Source organism: Mesitornis unicolor, unplaced genomic scaffold (genome assembly GCF_000695765.1).
Source record: "Mesitornis unicolor isolate BGI_N332 unplaced genomic scaffold, ASM69576v1 scaffold9606, whole genome shotgun sequence".
NCBI lineage: Eukaryota > Metazoa > Chordata > Aves > Mesitornithiformes > Mesitornithidae > Mesitornis > Mesitornis unicolor.
In genome coordinates this window covers 38,875-59,940 of record NW_010191663.1, presented here as the reverse complement: position 1 = coordinate 59,940, position 21,066 = coordinate 38,875, and the positions used below count along the sequence as shown (strand labels likewise).

Below are 21,066 nucleotides of genomic sequence, written 5' to 3'. Positions count from 1 at the left end.
TTTATTTGTACGCTCAGTGTTCGAGCTGGAAGTCACTGAAAGCAATTAGTGAATTGTGGGAAGGTCATGGAGTTGGTGTAAAATGCAGTATTCATCATCATGTTGATATCACCAACAGACTATTTTTTTAATGCATTCCAATTGCATATTTTAATGGTATTTCTTTACCTTGCTGTAAGAATTAGAATCTAATGTGTCAAATGTTCACAGCTCGTACATTTAACAAAGGGAAATTTATATCTCTTTTTTGTGAGATGAATTCAGTGCAACATTTTGAAACGTCTTTCAGGAGTTTTGCAACAGTATATGTTGAAACTTTTTGTGACCGTGCACTGTTTTATCTGTCGTTCTCGAAATGGACATTTAATAAGCTGTTTTTCTTTCGTCATTTCTAGACTGACGGTTCAAAAATTTTGCCTGACAAATTGATGAAAAGGCATTATGAGTTCATGGAACTTCAGTAATCCTTATGAATGGAAGAAATCCTGAGGAGGTTTATTAAGCTTTGGAAATTAGTTGTAATGACAAAACAATTTGCCAGCCAGCTTAAGAAACTGGATAAAAGACCTAGTAATGGTTGATGCAGTTGAGTGCTGTAGAGACTGTATTACTGCTCATGTTCGTGAGAACATCCCCAAATCTGGATTTATGATAAAGTGCAAATCCCAAAGCATAACTTGCTGGTTACAAAAAAAACAAATTACAAGTGGTTTCATTCATTGTACTGTCCTTGGATTTAAGGCTGGCATTTCAAATCTTTACTAAGTGGGTTGTTTGGGTTTTTGGTTTTTTTTGTAAATGCTTTCAGGATGCTGTTCAGGTGTTGTTAAAGCATTCAGCAGATGTCAATGCTCGTGATAAAAACTGGCAGACACCCCTACATATAGCAGCTGCAAACAAAGCTGTGAAATGTGCCGAAGCTCTGGTGCCTCTCCTCAGCAATGTAAATGTGTCTGACCGGGCAGGCAGAACTGCATTGCATCATGCGGCCTTCAGTGGGCATGTTGAGGTAAGAGTTATTTTTCTTAGCTTGCTTCCCGCTTGTCATTCTGTCCCTCACATTTCTCATGTTTAGTTTCTCTGTTTAAAATCATGTTTCCCCCATCCCCTCAAAAAAAAACCCCAAAAAACAACTCAGTCCCTATTTTGTGCTTGAATTTGTCTTTTGCATGCATCTATGTACAGAATGGTTGTGGAAGCTGGAAGGATATTATGGCATTCACCTTAAGACAGAAGCAAATTTGTCTGAGTTAAGTGAAGTTAAACTAGCAAAAGATCAATTTAAAAAGTAATAAAGAAGATATTTTTCTGTTCAGTAGACAGCATCCGGAATGTGTTGTCACTGAAATGGAGAGGAAATGCATGTAATAATCTCTAACTTGCTTAGTTTTCAAATGCTGAAAAATGACTGCTGAGAAATTCCCATTGTAATTGTGCATAGGTAATTGGAGACAAATTTGCAATAGGCTTGCTTTTAGTGATTACCTTTAGAATAGAACAGAACATTTCGGTTGGAAGGGACCTGCAATGATCATCTAGTCCAACTGCCTGACCATGATGAGTGGCTATGATTAGTGAATTCTTTAGTAATAGCCTGAAGATCTGAAAGGTTCCACAATTTTGCCATTTTTAACATAGAAATGCTTCCACTGACATGGAGTTTTGTGTTCCTTGCAGTCACTTCATTATTGCTGCAAAGACGGGCAGCCAGTTCTTTCAAGCTTATGGAATACTCAAAAACCAACATATTTAAATCCTTTGAAAATGCATATATTTTTGCTTTCCTCTATGATTTTCTTTGTCTAACTTTAAGCAGGGTTTTCCATTATGAATAGAAGATATCTTTTCTTTCTGTTTATCTTAGATGGTCAGCTTACTGTTGTCTAGAGGGGCCAATATTAATGCGTTTGACAAGAAGGACAGACGAGCTATACATTGGGCAGCGTATATGGGTATGTACATATTTTAGTTGATTAATATTGTGGTAGAAAAAAAATCACCTTATGTTTAGTGGTTTTATATATTTCTAGGAAAAATATTTACACTGTAAGTATTGACGTTATCTGCATGTCTGCCAGAAAACCATTAATAGTATTAATTGCCTTGTAAATGTGTTTATGTGGCGAGAAAATAAATTTGTTAGAAAAAGAAATTTAAGGTAAGTAATTTTGTTCTTTAAAAGGAAGAAACTGTGTTTCTCAGTCAGCAGGAGTCTAATTACAGGTGAAAACTTTTGCAATAATGCTAAATAGAAAGTAAGCAATCAATACAAGGGCACCTGAAACAGAGGATTGTTACACCAGCCTTGGGGATTATATTTTAAAAGAAGAGTATTTGATTTCCGAAATGCCAGATTTTTGCCTTGCCATTCTTATTCCAGGAGTAGATAATTATTGTTCTCATGGTATTGACCAATGCACTGCCAGTACTGTCAGCGTACTTTCATTGCCTTTTATCAAGACTTTCATTTTAAGTGGTACGAATGGTTTTCTTCAGCATAGCTATAATAAATAGCAGTGTTTTGAATCTCGACCTTCATTTAAAATATGAGCAATCTAAACCGTTGGAAGGTGAATCGTAAGAAAATGCTGATTAAGAGTTCTAGGCTGACACTGACAAAGACTTCTTAGCTTTGACTGAGGACTGTGTTTAAGTAATTCACATGCAACTGATGGTTGTTTGTCATTACAGAATATGTTGTACCTGTTCAGAAGCCAGGAAATGTAATGTGTCTTTTTAACTTCTAGAAAATGTCTTAAAATACCCTTGAACACATACAATGTGTGTCATATATGAGCAGTGAACAATTAAGTTTCAGTTTTAAATTCAGGAAGAAGCCAGCTGAGATGATTCCATGGTCTTGATTGTTATTCTGTATTTTAGCTTTTTGCTTCAGAATTTTATCCAGCCAAGTGAGAAGAATAAAGCAGTAGCATCAGTTTTGTATGAATCTGTGTGCCTGGGAATTTCTTCTAAGATGAAATAGGGAAGTAAGACTTCATTATACGTATTTTTTTATTCCTGTTATGTCTTGATGACCTGGATTTTTCTAAATTTTAAAATCTTTAGAAAATACATATCTATATGGCTAAGATACCATCTTACAGAACTTAAGGAGACCAGTCAGGAAGAGAACATGATCCTATTCGTTATGACAGTTCTTTTTTCAGAGGTGATCTAAAGATGTCAACATTCTTGTTCCAGTTATAAGAGGAAAACACTACTTGGAATGGCTGTCTTGGTGAAAACTTTTATATGTAGGTTTTATAAAGGAGGACCTTGTATTTCTGACAAACATTTAAGTTAATGAACCAGAAGAGTAATTTCTGTAGTGTCCCTTCCTGAGTAAAACAAACTAATTTTTCTTTATCTGATATCAAACCAAAAAATAAACATATGTAAACTAGAAAATTACATGGACTCATTACATTGACTTCTCTGAAGAAGTCTAGGATAACTCTGCCATGGACACCTTCTTGTCTTGGGCAAAACACCCCTCAATATGCAGTTTGGTATTAATGCACATTATTATGAATGAGAGAATTACTTATAAATAGGCATAATGCTTTGTGATGTGTATGCATGGGAGGTGGTTCTTAAAAACAGACTTAAGGTTGTTAATTAAGCGTATTTCTCACCTATGATTCTGCGGCATTGAGTATTTTCTGTAACTGCTTTGGAGTTGTTATATTTATCCAAGCAGTGTTTCCCATTCTTGCCATGAAAGAGCAAATGGCAGCAGTAACTTAAAAGTGGAACTATGATTTTAAACTTAGGTACTGAGTGAAACAAAAGAGCAGTAGCTTGTGGGGCAGTATCTATTTAAATATAGGCACAAAAACCTGACCCTGAGTTTTGGCGGTTGATAACGTGTTGTTCGTTGTATAAAACTTGCTTTGGTTTGAGGACTGAGAATTCTGGTCTTACTAGTAATTAGTATTAATTACTAATTAATTGCTATTAATTACTAGTATCTAATTAGTATTTTGTAATCTACTTCTGTATGCAAAGCAATGTCTGTGACAGGCTGTCCAACCACCTTACTCAAGGTGATTATTTTCAAAGTTATATTGAATACAACTTGTGTGTGACATGGCAGAAATCTGAAAAGCATCAGTGAGAGGAGAGAGGTATTTTCTGACTTGTGCTCACCTATTTTTCAGATAAGCTATGTTTATTCCAATTTTAGGCTGTTAACAGGAAACTGTTTATGAACAGTGTTTGGGTGGGAAAAATGTAATTTATCTGATGTTCATCAGCCTAAATATCCTTGCAGACAATAGAGTAGAGAAAGCTTTTAAAAGACTTCAAACAAGGGAAAAAAAAACCTGTGACGTTCTCTCTCACAATTCAGAGCCATTTTACACTGCTCCAATTGTTTGAAGAAAGCCTCAGAGCTTTTCTACCGCATAAAACTGGCCATAGAATAAACAAGAAGTTATGCTTTTCGTCACTCTGCTATAAATAGCTTTCTAGGCTTATATCCATTGTTTCCCTTCCTTCCTGCTTTCCCCGGGCTCCATTGCTGTCCAGCTGTGATGCTGCGACTAAAATGGACTTTCGTTCGTGCGTGTTAGCGTCGCCCTCATTAGTGCATTGGGATGTCTCCGCAGCGCTTCCCACTTCAAGTACCTTGCTCTCCTGTTTGAGTGTCTTCCACTGATTGCTGCTTACATTTTCAATGCAGGTCAGGGATTTTTGGGGGGTTTTTTCTTCTCTTTAAAGTTTTTCTGCCACTGTTCTGTTCAGTGTCTCTCTTCCTTTCACTGCCTTCAATACCTTTAGTACTTCTACCTCTCATATAAGACTTGTTTTCATTCTTGTCCTCATTACGTTTGGGTCACAAGATGAGTATCATGTTTACATTTCTCTTTCTCTTCTCTCCCACACTACTGAAGTAATTCAGAAGTTAAATATTGCAAAATTTCATATTGCACTGCTCAACTCTGTGTGTATGGGTATAGCTAAACGAAGGGTCATTTTGTGTGTTGTTGGGCATGTAGCACGAAATATGTATCATGGTGATTGGATATTTATTAAAGTGGCGTTTTCTGTGTTCCTTTGAGTAGATATTTCCTATTCAAACTTTTGCATGTTCTCTTAGTCATTGTAAAACCAAAGACCCTCACTTTTAATGAAGTACTTAAACTGAAGGCTGCATGTGATACTTTTTACTTAAATGTGTGACTGCATAAGTATTCAGTCTTCCCACCACTGCTTTTTAAACTATGGTAAGGTCGGCACTTGACAAGTAAAACAAAGAATCCCATGTCTGTCTGTGTGGGTCAGGTGCAAAGGTAGAGCACTAAATCCGTTGTGGTCTATTTAACTCAGTCGTGCTCCTTTATTCTGCAGACATAATGATTATCCGTGGGTTTTCAGCGATTGACTTGTTTTGTGGTTAAATTAACAACTGAACAAGAATGAAAAATTCTATTACTCCGTTTTTGTAGTGTTTCTTTTAACTTGCAGTGTCACAACTGCATGCAAGTGGTGGAGCATGCAGTCATGGTGAAGGGGAAATCTGTGGTGCAGTGTTGGGGACCCTGGCCCAGCGACAAAGCTGGCAGTGAGAGCAACTGCTCGCTACTTCAGGGTGGGCTCCCAACCTTCCCTTTTCCACCTTCTTGCCTGGTGCTTCCCCCTAGGTCATCCTTCCCCCATGTTCCTGCTCCCAGTGACTTAGAGAATAGTTGTTGCTTTCAAAAGGCTACAATTCCTCAAAGGCCTAAGTCTATTTTGCAAACAGAGCTTTCCTAAATCCTGTTTGATTTGGGTCAACATTTTAAAGGCTTTGCAAGTGAGGGAAGCTGGATTTTGGGGGCAGAGGGGGGATGTATTTTTTTTTTTATACATATAATATTTTCTTCCTTTCATGTTTGTGTAATTCTTTCAAAGTTTGTGCTGGAGGCCTTAAAAACCTTCATGGGTATATTTGCAGTTGAGATGAAGGTGGAAGACTGGCAGTCACATTCTCTCTCAAGTTGTTAACAGAAATTTGCAGTAAATGTTTAATAATTACAAAGTTATGTCACCTCTCTAGTTCTTTAATCTTCCCGAAAAATCCTTCTATGTTAGCAGAAGACAAGATTTTTGTGGTATAAATGCTATGATTGTTGGAGGGAGTATGGGGAAATACTCTCTTCTGGAGTTTAATATTTCATGTTGCTTTTATAGTTCATGAGACAGAATTCAAGAACAATTCTTTATTTTTCAGATCAGATTAAAATGAATAATGTCTTATTTATGTAATACTAATTGTATAATTATTAAGTTTGTAAATTTGTGCTGGTTGATATAAAATGTAGCTCCATTCTTTTTTGCCTTTATTCGTTTAGGTCATATTGAAGTTGTGAAATTACTTGTGGCCCATGGAGCTGAAGTGACATGCAAAGACAAGAAATCATACACACCCTTACATGCTGCAGCATCTAGTGGGATGATCAAAGTAGTCAAATATCTTCTAGATCTTGGAGTTGATGTAAGGAAGAATAAAACAGTGATACATATTTTTTTATTGTTTAAAATGCTCTTGTTAAGTGTTGTAGCACACTGCTTATTTAGGGGCAGGTTGTGTGTGATATAGTGAAAATACTATTTTCACAGATCTTCAGTCATATGCTTTTTTGTTATAAAACCTCATTTTCCTCAAGTAACTTAAGAGCCTTGCAGATTTTGCAGAATTATTTAGAAATAAATTTGTATTTGGTAGTCTTTTTGTTTATTTTGTATTTCTTACTCTTAATTCATTAGACTGGAACTCAGGAAATAAGAATTCCGTTCCTAGCTTTGCCACACAATCCTTTTTGAACTGCAGGAAATAAAACTCTTGCATCAGTTCTTTGTAAAATATAGATGTTACTGACTTTCTTGTACCACATAAGTTTTTAGAAATATTAAAAATTGTGAGAAACTTTAATACTACAGTAAGGAAGGCCATTTTAATATTGAAATGCAAAATAAATTAAAAGGCTGTGCTGTACCTGCCTGCAGAAAGCGAGTTAACAACAAACTGAAACTGTGTAAGATATCTACATTTTGCACGGCATTTTAGTTTTACAAGTGTGGGGAATGCTGCCAAAGTTCTATCTTGAGAGGTAGATCAGAGTTCGGTATCATGTTGTGCACAGCAACAAATTCTACTTCTATGGTGCCTGCCCCTTCCACCCCCAACCTCCCCACCCTGGAAATGAAAAAATGAAAAACTATTCTTTAGAGTCTTGTTTGGTTTAGAGATCACTTGATGTTTTCTGACTTAGATACCTTTTTTTTGCAGCTCTTCTAATTCATTAACGAAATGTACGATTGCATTTTAGAAGTAGTTCATAACTAAAATTTCTCTTACACTCAGAACTCCTCAATATTATTGAAATGTCTGTGTATGTATATGCACACTGCATCTAGGAGTTCTAAATTTAAATGGCTAAAACTTATTTTGGGGAAACTCAGTCCCTTTGACCTCTGTGCAAATTGCCACTGCTGACGTTTTTTCCATGTGTGTGCTCTGTGAAATCGTGTACTGTGTACAGGAAACTGGTGTGCAGACAATAGGAGGAGGTTGGCTCACTTGCGAAGTGAGCAAGTACCCTAGCACACACTTCTCAATCAAAGTACCACATCCAGAACTTGTCTTTAATTTCTGGTTTTGAAGAGTTCCAAAACATAGTGAGGAAGTTGTCTCATGACATGAGATTTTTCTTTGTGATAATTAAATGCTGCAGTAATACAGGTTTCTGCCTATTTTTTTTTTCTTCTGACAGATGAACGAACCAAATGCCTATGGAAATACTCCTCTCCATGTAGCTTGCTACAACGGGCAGGATGTTGTAGTGAATGAACTCATAGACTGCGGTGCTAATGTAAATCAAGTGAACGAGAAGGGGTTTACACCTTTGCACTTTGCTGCTGCGTCAACACGTGGAGCGTTGTGTTTAGAGCTTTTGGTCTGTAACGGAGCAGATGTAAATATGAAGGTAGGTCAATCCAAAGCCATTCATTCACTCTTAAAGATGCAGTGTGTCTTAATCAAAGGTAATTTTTCAAAATAATTGTTACGGTAATGTTCATAAGTTTCCACTGATCGGTGAAGTACTTCTGTGAAAAAACCTCAATGGGATGTTGTAAATAGCCCAAAAGGGTAAAAAAGGAAGATGGCAATACTGTCTGGTCAATCTTGATTATGTTTAAATGTCAAAATTCCACATTATTTGTCTTCCCTGGTCTATCCATATGAGTAAGAGCAAATTACATAAAAATGCAAAGGAACATGTTATTCTTACAGATAAGTAGTACTAACAAAATCAAAGCTATTTCAGAGAAATGTGTATAAACAGGCTAATTGAAGAGCTGATAATGTAGGATCCTACACTCTAATTAATAAGGGAGAGTTGTGAAGGGTGTATTAAAAATACAAAGGTAAGGCCGGCCAGTGGAAAGTCTGAAACAGCTGTTTTTTCAATTAATCCAGCAAAACTGTGTGAGCAGAGTCAGTATACTTTTTACATTTCTACATGATCACAAATCTTTAGCTGCAGAATATTCCTTAGAATCCAGTCTTAGTGTAGGTAGTGTTTTTAATCCACCCTAGCATAAAAGCAATCTATAACCTCTATCTTCTATTATCTTCTCATGTGTGTAGGGTAAGGCCTTGAGATGTGAGACCTCCTGTTTTGTATTAAGTTGATTTTTACTCTAGTAATGAAAACTTAACTCTGTTCAGAAATATTCAATGGCAGTATCTAGTGTCTTGACAGGTTTCAGGTTGGGGGAAGTGGGAAATGGGTGTGTGGAATGAAGAGTCTAAATGTTCCTTTTGCAAACTATCTAATTGCCTATACTGTCGCCCCACATGTGGTAGGAAGAGAATTATCTAACCTTTTGGTTTTTATTTAAAAAAACAAGGCTGTTTAATAGAGTTATGCCTTAATTTCAGCACACTCTGGATTAAGAGGTAAATATTAGAGTAGCTAACATTTCTGTTAAGAATCATAGGGTTTGTAGCTCACTTCATGTAAATATTCGCAGTGATTTTCAGCTGACTAATTCTAAAATACAATTTTGTGTCTATTGTTAGTACTAAATTTGCAGCCTACTGAAAATTTAAGAGTAATATAAAAATAAGCTATTTGCTGTGGAAAAAAATCTTAGATGTGTTCTTTAAATATATTTTAAAGTGCAGCTGACTTAACGAAAACATGCTTAAACTCAGTTGTGGAAAAATTAATCACCAAAATGCCCTGGAGAAGTTAGGAGCTCTGCTACAGGGTTTATTGCCAACTTGTCCTAAAATACACAGGTCACACAGTCCATTTATGTTTGTTGCCAGCTTTCTGCTCTGCATAATGTCCCAGACTGGGTATGACTGAGAGTTTAGCCTTACAGGGCTGACTTCTGTCCTACATTCTTGAAGCAGCATTTCTCAATAGCATATGTTCTGTTATGAAAATAATCCCACAATGTTAAATATGCTACTGATTATGTACATATGTTATTTACACAAATAAGAACAGAAGAGAAACATAAATATTACCAAGCAAAGAATTACTGTCTCCCTCTGTGCTGTGTTGCAAGGGTTCATGACTTTGTACATCCTTCTGATGTAGAAGAAAGAAGTGAGGTGGGCTTCATTTCAGAAAGATGGGCAGCACATAATGGTGGATTTTGGGAGGTTTTTTTTGCTCCTTGTTTTCAAATGCACCACAATTGTAGATTAGGAATGAAATAAAAATCTTCCAACATTCTATTAGAATAATTAAACACTTTTAAAGATTACTATAATATTTATTTGAACTTAAAATATAAATTATTATACTATTACATGTAGTATACACTGTGGATCGTCACTACATTTAGTCAGTTATAACACTAAGTAACCTTTGAAATTGTGCAAAGAGCAGCTGCTATCTTAAAAGTGACTGGCAAAGTTTCTGAATTCTTTGAACTTTATAATGTGGATGCACTTACGTTTGGAGGTGGCAAAAGATGTTTTAACATCAGAGAGATGTGGTTGCCTTCTTTCCTGTTCAATTTTAAGTTATGGGATCCAAAGTATAGGTTTGTGGGTTTCTGTAACTTAAAAAAAAATTTCTTAGAAGATTTGGTATGAGTAAACCCAGGTTTTCTCTTAAGCTTACTCTGACATGACAATCATTTTTTTCTGAAACATGATGGGAAATGCAGCCTGCAGCATATCAGAGAGCTGAGAATTTCAGCTGAAGTCTGAGAACTTCAAAAAGAAAGATTTGGCCACTGAAGTTAGCCTACTTCAGAAGAAAATGTCTTTACTGTGTGTTGTAGCTTTAGCTATAGGTTGGCTGTAATTAAAATGTGTTGCTTGAGTAAGTAGCAAAACTTTTAAGTGCAAAATTAAGCAAGTATGGTCACGTACAGATTTTAAACAATTGTAGCTTGAAAACAGCATTTATCCCATTTCTGCACCAGCATGTGTCTCTATTGTAATTCTGATAATAGCGTTTCTGTGGATTTATACCAGTATGACTCTAAGTTGAAGAGGTACGGACTGTTCAGTGAATAAGGAATTGCCTGGATGGTCGCATCCAGAGAGTAGTGGTCAAGGGCCCGATGTCCAGATGGAAGACGGTGACAAGTGGTGTCACTCAAGGGTCTGTACTGAGGCCAGTGCTGTTTAATATATTCACTAATGATGTTGACAACAGGATTGAGTGTACCCTCAGCAAGTTTGCTGACAATACCGGGCTGGGCGGTGAGGTTATATGTGCCAGAGGGAAGGGAGGAGCTGGAGAAGTGGTCCCAGGTGAACCTCAGGAAGAAGGAGGAAAAGGACTTCAGGGTACTAGTAGATGAGAAGCTGGACACGAACCACCAATGTGCATCTGCAGCCCAGAAGCACAACTGCGTCCTGGGATGCATCAAAAGAAACATGGCCAGCAGGGCGAGGGAGGTGATTCTGCCCCTTTACTCTGCTCTGGTGAGACCTCACCTGGAGTACTGCATCCAGCTTTGGAGTCCCCAGCACAAAAAGGACATCGAAGTGCTGGAGCATGTGCAGAGAAGGGCCACGAATATGATCAAAGGGCTGGAGCACCTCTCCTACAAGGACTGGCTGAGAGAGTTGGGGCTGTTCAGCCTGGAGAAGAGGAGGCTCCAAAGGCTCCAGTACCTGAAAGGTGCCTGTAAGAAATCTGGAGAAGAGCTGTTCACTAGGGCATGTAGCGATAGAATGAGGGGTAATGGTTTTAAACTAGAAAAGGGTAGATTTAGGTTGGATATTAGGAAAATGTTTTTCAATATGAGGGTGATAGATCACTGGAACAGGTTGTCCACAGAAGAGAGGTGATGGAGGCCCCATCCCTGGAGATATTCAAGATCAGGCTTGATGGGGCTCGGAGCAACCTGATCTAGTAACATTGTCCCTGCTCACTGCAGGGGAGTTGGACCAGATGATCTCTAAAGGTCCCTTCCAACCCAATACATTTTATGATTCTGTGACTGAATTTGGCCTGTGAATTTGCGCCTGAAGGTGTGAACAGCCTTACTTAGTATATGAAAACTTACCATTTGCACTGTTGAAAAGTGCAAGAACTGAGGTAAAAGAAAATTGTTTCCAAGTCAACTGCTGCTTCCCTGGAAAGGCAAGGCTATAAGGGTAAATCTTGCTTTTAATCAGAAGAGCAGTCCCTATAAAATAGCAAAGGGAAATCCAATTAGAATACGTTGTGTCGCTTAGAGTAATTTGTAGACCTAAAATGGGATGCTTTTAGAGCATTCTTACTAAATATTTTTTGAAACCAAGCCCATTCAGTTTCCAGATACTGAGGCTGAAGTTGTAGTTCTTACAATTGCGATAAGATTTATTTTTCATCACAATTATATTGCTTGTATAATCTGATTCAGTATTCCTCCCATGTGCAACTGTTTCTGTGTTTGTAGTGGTAACAGGGTGGGTTTGGATGGTAATGTAGGTGCAGACTAGACAGTGCTATTAGAGCATTTTGTGCTGTGGGTGACCTAGTGGGGAGAGCAAGCGGGAAACACTCTTATTCCTGATGGCAGGTGGAGGGTAAGTGCTTGTGCATAGCAGTGGATGCTGGCCTCATCTCCAGAAGGGCTGTGTTGTAGAAGATAGTGGAACAGTCAACATACATCGTATGCTTTTTATCACCTGCATAGGCAGAGGACATAATTTCATACTTGTTTTCATAGCCTTGTCAGTGTCTCTATAGTCCTGTAGAATAGTGAATCCTGTTAAATATTGCTCATTACTGCAGTGCTCTCTCCTCACTATTCAGGATTTTCATGCATGGAAGAACACATTGAAATCGGTGTGTAATGGGACAGTATTAATCGCTTTATGGGCCCACTTGCTGCTTGAAAATTCAGTGACCTAAATAGGAGTAGTATTTTACTTCCACTGGTGATACTAGAATATAAGAATTGTTGCTGGGGGGAGATTTCACTTCAGGGACTGGTATGGCATGATAGACCCACATTTCCCCTGACCCTCAGTAAAGCTCAGTAGTCTGGGTACAGTTAATATCTGAGTATTCACTTGGTAGAACACCTTGTGCTGTGTGTTAATTCTTTCTGTATAACAGCAGTTACTGCTCTTAGCAAATTTTGTATGATATTAAGTGTTTTGTGGATATGTTATCTCTAGTGAGCGAGGGGATTTGATGGATTTCTTTCCCATTACCACACTTAATTGAGTTTCAGTGAAGACAACAAAAGTTACCATTACCCCATATCTGATCTCGTAAAATCAGACAGCTGTAATGTTTAGATAGAAACCTTAAAGGCATAAAAAAAAAGGAAATTGAAGCAAAAGTTTTGAAGATACCTCCTTGCTTATGCAGTCCAACCTCCTGGCATCTCAGGAAACAGTGTTAAAATACTTTGCTCAGTGAATAGAGCCTTGCTGTTTCATTGCTTAAGGAACTCTGGCTATTGGTTCAGATTCTGCTCAGTGAGACTTGGATATAGTTTTTTCTGTTCCATCTTCTTACTCTTCATTACCCTTTCTTTGAGATACAGGTTTAGCATATCTGAGCCAGTGAGATTGCATGCCGCTTTATCTGAGTGCTTAAATTCTTCTCTCTGTTGACTTCACTAATTCATTTCCTTGCTTTCTCAAATTTTTAAAATTTAGAACATTAGTTACCAAAGCACCTTTTGGTCACTCACTCAAACTGAGCTTATTTTAAATGATAATTTTTCTCTAAAATAATTGATTCTTAGCTTAAAGAGGGAGAAAATGGAGGGAAGGAGACACAAGATGTGTAATGATTGTTTTAAAGAAGGAAAATAATTGTACACAGAGAATATTATGATTGGGTAGAGACTATTACTACACTGCAAGGAGAAAGATGAAAGACAGACATTAGAAGAAAATTCTCTTTGTAAGAAAATCAGAGCATAGAGATTGCTTGGGGAAGTTGTCACTTATGATGTGTTTATCTGTCTTTTGCTTAAGGCCTCCAATGACAGAAGTAAAATCGATTGTCTAATTCCTCAAGTAGATTTCAACCCCATTTTTTGTGTTTCTTTACATCTACTATGGATATGTGGATGTGTCTTTTGAATTATTTACAGTCCAAGAAATCTGCTAGCCGAAACATCTGGAGATAACTTGGCTGTCATTACCAAGTGTTTTGTTTCTTTCCATCTAGGTCTGAGAAGACAATATTTCTCATAAATGTGGTGTTCTAGGTGGTGTATGGTGCTCAGTGACACCACTAAAATTTCCACATCCAACTTTGTGTAAAAGAGTCTTCAGCAGACTCTCAGTAACACATCCATAGGAAATTTGCCATTTGACTCCAAAGGAAGAATAAAGAGGGGAAGACACTTATGCACATGACAGCAGTTCGTGATATTTCAATACATATGTTCATATCGTATGTTCCCTCTACCACCTTTGTCTTTTTTAACTTGGTATTTTGTTAATATTTCATAGTCTTCAAAGCCAACATTTAAAATTTAAAGATGTGGTGGTATGCATGTGCATCTAAGAGCGCTTTTATTTTCCATGAGTGTCATGTTTGCATTTTTTGGTGTGCGTTTGTAAGAACTTTTTTCTGCAATAAAGCTTTCCTGTTATCTATGATAATGCACAAGTGGAAAAAATCTTTCTGAAGTAATAATAAAAGAAAAAATGGTTTTGTGAGTGCATTGAGATTGTGCTGTTAAAAATTTAAATTCCCTTATGCATTACTGTTGGCCCACTTGAAGGATATCTTTACAGGGTGAATGACTAAGTGAACATTTGATATGTCTATCAAACGTATAGTACCAATTATGGTTGAATATTCTTACCCTAGAATTACTTACGGTTTATGGTAAATTGCTTACGAGTGTCACTCTATAGAAATTTCCATGTAACACATGAGGTTTTTAATGTGCTGTCTTCTAGTAAACCTGTATGCTAAATACAGCTATTTTCTTTCAAGAAACAAACTTAATTTAAAGCAGCAGTGTTTTGTTTTAGACTTAGGTGAGGGGAGTGATGGATGTAGGCTTGTTGTTAGAGTTGTGCGCTGTCATCATCTTCTTGAGAGAGATTATCCTGAGGGCATAAGTGTGAGTGAGTGGGCATCACTGAGCTGTCATCCACAGCTGGAGAACTGATTAAGAGCCGCTGTTTTGAAAAGCTTGCCATGTCACGCTGGCTTCTCACTGCTGGCATCTCTCTTGCAGAAGTGCATAGAAACAATTTAAACGTGGGAGTAGAGGGGAGAGAAGAAAGTAAAAATGTCCTTTCTTTTTGTTTGGTCATTCTGATGGATTACTATTACTGGCCATAAGTAAACACTGGTTTGGTTTTTTCTTTTCCAGAGTAAAGATGGGAAAACGCCTTTGCACATGACAGCAATCCATGGTAGATTTTCAAGATCTCAAACCATCATTCAGAATGGTAAAAAGGGGGAGGGAGTAGTTCTGTCATTGGCTTTCCAGTCTCTCAAATATTTTTCTCCTCTTGTATTGATAATAACGTATTGGAATTTTTTTCATAGTCAATGTCCAATAGTAATTCAGTTAATGGTAGTGTCTGGCATGTCTGCTCCTAAAGTTTGATGAGTTACATTGAAGAGCCATTTATTTTTTAGAATGCAGGAAAAGATATTAACTTCTTTTCCATAACCCACTTTGCAGAAAGTTTGTCTAATATACCTGCATAACAAAATGCTTCTCTATACTTTGCTTATTATTATTAATACTAAATAGGTGTATAGATTTTTAAATCCAAAGTAGTCATTCATGGACAATTATTAGTGCTGCTTAAATTATCATCAGTGCTGATTTTCTAACAAAAGTATCTGTATGCCTATGTATATTCTTACTTAGTAATTGCGTTTTGTTATAGGAGCTGAAATAGACTGTGAAGATAAGAATGGAAATACTCCTTTGCACATAGCAGCTAGATATGGCCACGAGCTATTAATCAACACTCTGATTACGAGTGGTGCTGACACTGCAAAGTAGGTAACTTTACTGACACGAATGCAAGCTGAGAGAATTTAGAAATGTATTTATTAGATTAACAAGACTAGTATGCTTTTTAATATAGTCTTCAGCTTGAAATAGGAAATACTTTGTGTAATGTGCTGTACTTAACATCTAAATAGCTTCACAGTACATTGCAATTTGTACAAAAAGAAAGAGAAATAGATTTTCCTTAATGTATTTGAAGTAAAAGCTCTGAAAGTTTTAATAGGCTGTTGCACTGAATTAATGCATCCTGCTAGCTTTTAAGGAAGCGTTTAATATGTAAAGTTTTCCTGAGGCTCAGTATTCTAATTAGGTGGTTTGCTGAACCCACCAGGCACATGCACTTTGGCACACAATCATGTTTGTTTTATTTTAATTGTAATGAAACTGTGATGCCTGATTATGGTGTATCTTAGGCGGGGTATACATGGGATGTTTCCTCTCCATTTGGCAGCATTAAGTGGATTTTCAGACTGCTGCAGAAAGCTCCTCTCATCAGGTAGGATACTTGTTAATAATCTTACGGGTGCTTTGTACTTAATTTTTTATACCTTAGAATTCTTTTTAAGTCTTAAGTAATACATTAAAATCTTCGTCGTTTGGTGGTAGTCTGTGGCCCGTGCTTGTTTTTATAATGTACAGTTCAAAGTGAATGCAAACTTTCACAGAAGCAATTTTAAAACAAAAAAAAATTTAAAAAGAAATCCAAAATTAATTCATGCATTTATAACGTTTTAAATGTTGTGTTTGTGTGTTTTAAGTTGGCTATAGAGGTTCAGACCATAATACAACTTCTAGGAGGAAGACTTATGTACTCTTAAAACTTCATCAAACATCCTCCATTTCCCTTCCATGTTGTCTTTAGCTTAGTACAGATTGGTCTGTTTCTATCTATTCCTGTATTCCTAATAGCTCTGAAGACTCTGTGGATTGCTACATTAAGAAACTGTTGCATTGGTGGTTTATTGATAATGAAATGCAACCCAAACTGAAGTTGGAGATTGTTGTAGGGTTATTACTTCCCTTGCTGTCCAGAGTCTGCTCTGGTGTGAATTCTGAGCTCTTTGAACCACTGAAATTGTGAGAAAGCAGATATTGTCTGAGGAATTGTGGAAGCTTCAGGAACTGAAGGAGAAGAAACAAAATGGTTCTGCATTAATCTGAAGGCACTTCATGGGTTTTGAAGGAGATTTTTTTACTGGAGATTCAGTATGGCAAAGTTCCTTCTTGGTTTCAAATGAAGTAAATTTTCAGTGCTAGTGTTTTTTTGCAAATAGCTGTTAAGTTTGCTTAGCAAGCATTTCTCTAAAGAGTAGATGAGAGCGCTTTTTGTGAAAGGGAGTGTTACATAATGATTTTACAAAATACTTGATTTTTAGGTTTTGACATTGACACACCAGATGACTTTGGCAGGACTTGTCTTCATGCAGCTGCAGCTGGAGGGTATGTAAAAAAGCATTCATGCTTTCCTATTTCGTGTTCTTTTTTCAACTGCTGATCATTCCTGTTATTTTTTTATTTCCTCTCTCTGCTTTTCTTGCCCTTTCCCCTTGGAATTTATGTAAACATGAAAATCTATCTACAAACAATAAAACTGAATTAAATATTCAGCTCAGTAAGTAATTGTTGGAGTACAGTGTCCAGGTATCATCATCCTTACTTTAGGTTTGTGCTTGGGGCTGAACTGAATTTTGTTTTAAATTCCCATGGATGATGAGGTAATGTTTAGAATTGCAGCATTCAAAGATGGCATGCCCAGCTAAGATCACTGTAGGACATGAGGTGGAGAACAGCAATTTTGGGAAATATGTTTTTACCATATATATAAGCAAAAGATCAAACTAAATTAAAAGCCATAATTAAATTCCAGAGTTTAGGTGGATGAAGTAGTCAGAACTACTTGCTCATAACTTGAGTTGTGGTCCATATTTGATTATTGTTATTGTACTGTAGGTTTTCTATAGCAGCTACTCAAAATTGCTGAGAAGAATTGGGTAATAAATTTCATTATACACTTTGTGGGACACAAGAACTCCATGATATTGATTCTTTTCATTTTTTCTGTTTCAATGTTGTTTAAGTAATACTATTAAGTAATCATTCTAAGTCAAAAGATACTTGATGGATACATTCTTGTTGCAAATAATTAAGGTTAAAATGCTAGCTTTTCAGATAAAAACACATAATTTGTGACACATTCCCTCATTCATCTCCAGCTTAGGAAAGTAACTAAGGTAGTGTTTAAACAATAAGCAGTATTGTATATCTGTTATAATTATCATATTGTATTGAAAATTAATTACACTAAAAGGTAAAATATTTATGCTGCAATTTATATTTGGCTTTTAAAAATATGCATTAAAAACTTGCCTCCGTGTTGGAATCCTGGTAGTAAAAAGCATGTGATGTGCAGGTGTTATTGTTTGTTTGCTTTAAAGAATTGGAATTTCTATTAAATTACGTTAATGTTTATGTGCTTTTATGCATGCCATTTGAGATCAATAAAATTTCTATATATGGACTTGAAATAATTTTTATTCTTTCCTGGTTTGTTCCTGCAATTATAAAACCTACTTTACATAATAAAAATATATTAATCAAAAGTTTAACATTAATAGTTCAGTTCAATTAAAAATCATGTATGAGATGTATATGTGTAACAGTTTTGATATTTGCAAAATCCAATATTAAGGAAATAAAATTTGCAATCACAACTAATATTGCATTAATTTAATAGGAATTTGGAGTGCCTAAATCTTCTGCTAAATACTGGTGCAGACTTCAACAAAAAGGACAGATTTGGGAGGTAAGACATTCTAGACTTGTATATAATAAAGAGCTGTTAAAAGCGTTACAGAAGTAGCATATTGCTACGTGGGCAAGTCTGTGTGTTCCAGTTTAAATGTCATTTAAGATATAATGTCTCTAATAAGCTGTGCTTCAAATACTTTATAAAAAGTTACAAACTTATTTTCTTCATTTTGTTTTCTAGTCTTGTTTTTAAAGACGAAGTTCCATATTCACCTGTAATTTTTATGAGCCATTTTTGCTTCTAGAATGAATCTAATTACTTTAAATTGCTCTTATCTAAGGACATTAGTGATGTGTTCCAGATAATATATTAGTCAAACCTATAAATCTGTTGCTATTTCTAAGCTTTTTTTATTAAGAAATCCGTTATTTTATTTTAACCTCATCACCCTTTTCATTATATCCATCCCTTTCTGTTTCTTTGTTCACACTGTGAACTCCTTTGGAATTATATTAATTTCTATTTTTAGTATAGGATTATTTAAGTTTAGAAGGCACGATCAGCACTTGTGTAAAATCTCACATCACATAATGGAAAATATGATTTTCCAGGATGTGAACAGCAGGGGTAGGACTTGAGAATGTTATGGATCCAAAGTTGTATTTTGCTTTAAATTCCACTCCCATTCTTTCCTAAGAAAGGAATAACTATCTGATACAACTTCTGTCATTGAAAGTTGTGCTTGTGTGTGTATGTGTGTGTGTGTGTGTGTGTGTGTGTTTGGTTTTTTGTTCAATGTGCACATTATATACAGCAATTATTCCAGGAGACGGAAAAGATTAAAATAGTTAAAAATGGAGAGAAATGGGAAAAGTAATTTTACAGGAGAGGTAGGAGGTAGGACACTTTAAAATGCCTGTCTCCTCAAAATTGAGATCTTTGCAGTAGCAGTCTCCTTTTAAAAATAGAAAATGGAATTCTGAGTCATCTTGATACTTCTGAAATTTTACCCAAACTGGTTTATTTAGAGAATTGATTATGTACGTAAAGATGGAATAAATTTCCCCTGAGATTATATATCAATACAAATATTTCACGTTCTTTTTATAAGAAGGTAAGGTGTATTTTTACATTTTCTTTAACAATACTTCTGCTATATTAGTATAGTTAAAAATAAATAATGTTTGCTTCTCAGTCAAAATTCTGATCTGTGTCAAGAACATCTACTTGTTAATTGTTGTATTTTATTTTGACCTTGTTTAGTTGTTATGCAGTTCTTAGATTTGTCCAATTTTTTTCCATGTGTCTTGAAATTACTTACCTAAAAATAGTATTTCTAATGTAAACCTTATTTTCCTTTGTGTTTACACAAGGAAATTAACATAAAGCTTACCTTAATACAAGATTTGTGCGTAATTTGACTGACAAATAGATCACATAGATACTGTTCTGCATTATTAAATGGCTTTTAGAAAATGGCCCTATTATTAATATTGTAATAATGCATTCTTCACCACAAACACATGTTAAGAAATGTAAGAAGGATTTAAGTTTCATTTTATTTTGCTTTTTCTGTCTCTATAATATTATTTTGCTGTTATTTACCATTGTACTTTTCATTTAAATGTGTACTAAAGAACTCCACTCCATTATGCTGCTGCCAATTGTAATTATCAGTGCCTGTTTGCCCTTGTGGGGTCTGGAGCAAGTGTGAATGACCTTGATGAGAGGGGTTGTACACCTCTGCACTATGCAGCTGCATCAGACACAGATGGAAAGTAAGTGGCATGCTTTGTACTAAAGCCTTTCTTCTTAGAAGCATTTGAGCTGTGAATTTCATGTATTTTCTGCCTTCAGATTTGCCAAATCAATTTTTTCTTGTATTTTTAAAGGTTAAATTTGACAGTGGATTGTTCATTGTATATAAAAATATTTTATGTAACAAGTATTTCTGGGAAAAATTAACAATAGTAAAATGTATTATAATTTTTTTATTATATTCTATAATGCAGATGTCCTAATTCAGGAATTCATTGGGAATAGAGTTTTTAATCCCACCTGCTGTGTAGTGGTTGAGTAAATATCATTTGTGAGAGTTATTGTGACAGTTGTGAGCAGTAAGGTCATTTTAATTTAAAATCAAATTCTGATGAAGGATGGTTGTGTTTTATGGAGGGTTCTTAACATTGCACAAAACTCAGGGTAGTTAGTCAGAAATACACTGTAAAACTAGACTGAGTTACAGTGGGCCTACATCAGGATAGAAATTAACTTGACATTTAAATGTAAGATGCTTTATCCATTTGGTGTTTGATTAAACTATCCATGTTTGGCATTACACCTCTATCTCTTGTTAGTTAAATTTTTGTGAAGTAGTTACATTTCTATTAATGAAATGCATCCAGAAACTTCCATAAATCCATAAATGTTTCTTGCATGTGTTTATTTTGTAACTAATAGTTATATTTGACATAGTTATTAATGACTTAGCTGCTTACATGCAAAGCTTAAATAGCACAAAGTTGATGGGGTTACTTAAACTCCATACAAGGTATATATTGAGGAGATTTGAGAAGAGTACCACAAGCTGGTGTGCAGCATCACATTTCAAATGCACACAGTGACACCTTCACTGGAAAAGGGTGCTGCTTTTAGTGCCTTATCATCCTCTTTTAATTCAGCACCTTTTAAAAGATGAAGTAGCAATAGGAGCGAGGTGGCATATAGCTTGTAGACTGGGTTTTGAAGGATAAGTAAAGAAAATTTTCATGGCCATTTAATATTTAAAGTACACGCCTTTTTATGTAAGCCAGATTTCCAAACAAAATCGTCTGCTGCTTTCTAGATAT

General features: G+C 35.8%; 1 protein-coding gene across 2 annotated transcripts in view; it reads left to right on the top strand.

Annotated features, from left to right (window-relative positions):
* The window catches only part of ANKRD28 (ankyrin repeat domain 28), a 76,158-nt gene that overhangs the window by 34,117 nt on the left and 20,975 nt on the right, over window positions 1-21,066 (top strand). For both annotated transcript variants that reach the window (XM_010186812.1, XM_010186811.1), the window contains exons 5-14: window positions 809-1,009; window positions 1,865-1,952; window positions 6,339-6,481; window positions 7,761-7,973; window positions 14,812-14,890; window positions 15,341-15,455; window positions 15,882-15,964; window positions 16,845-16,908; window positions 18,203-18,271; window positions 19,855-19,995. In XM_010186812.1, coding sequence (XP_010185114.1) covers window positions 809-1,009; window positions 1,865-1,952; window positions 6,339-6,481; window positions 7,761-7,973; window positions 14,812-14,890; window positions 15,341-15,455; window positions 15,882-15,964; window positions 16,845-16,908; window positions 18,203-18,271; window positions 19,855-19,995 — 1,196 coding nt within the window. The remainder of the gene's footprint in view (window positions 1-808; window positions 1,010-1,864; window positions 1,953-6,338; window positions 6,482-7,760; window positions 7,974-14,811; window positions 14,891-15,340; window positions 15,456-15,881; window positions 15,965-16,844; window positions 16,909-18,202; window positions 18,272-19,854; window positions 19,996-21,066) is intronic.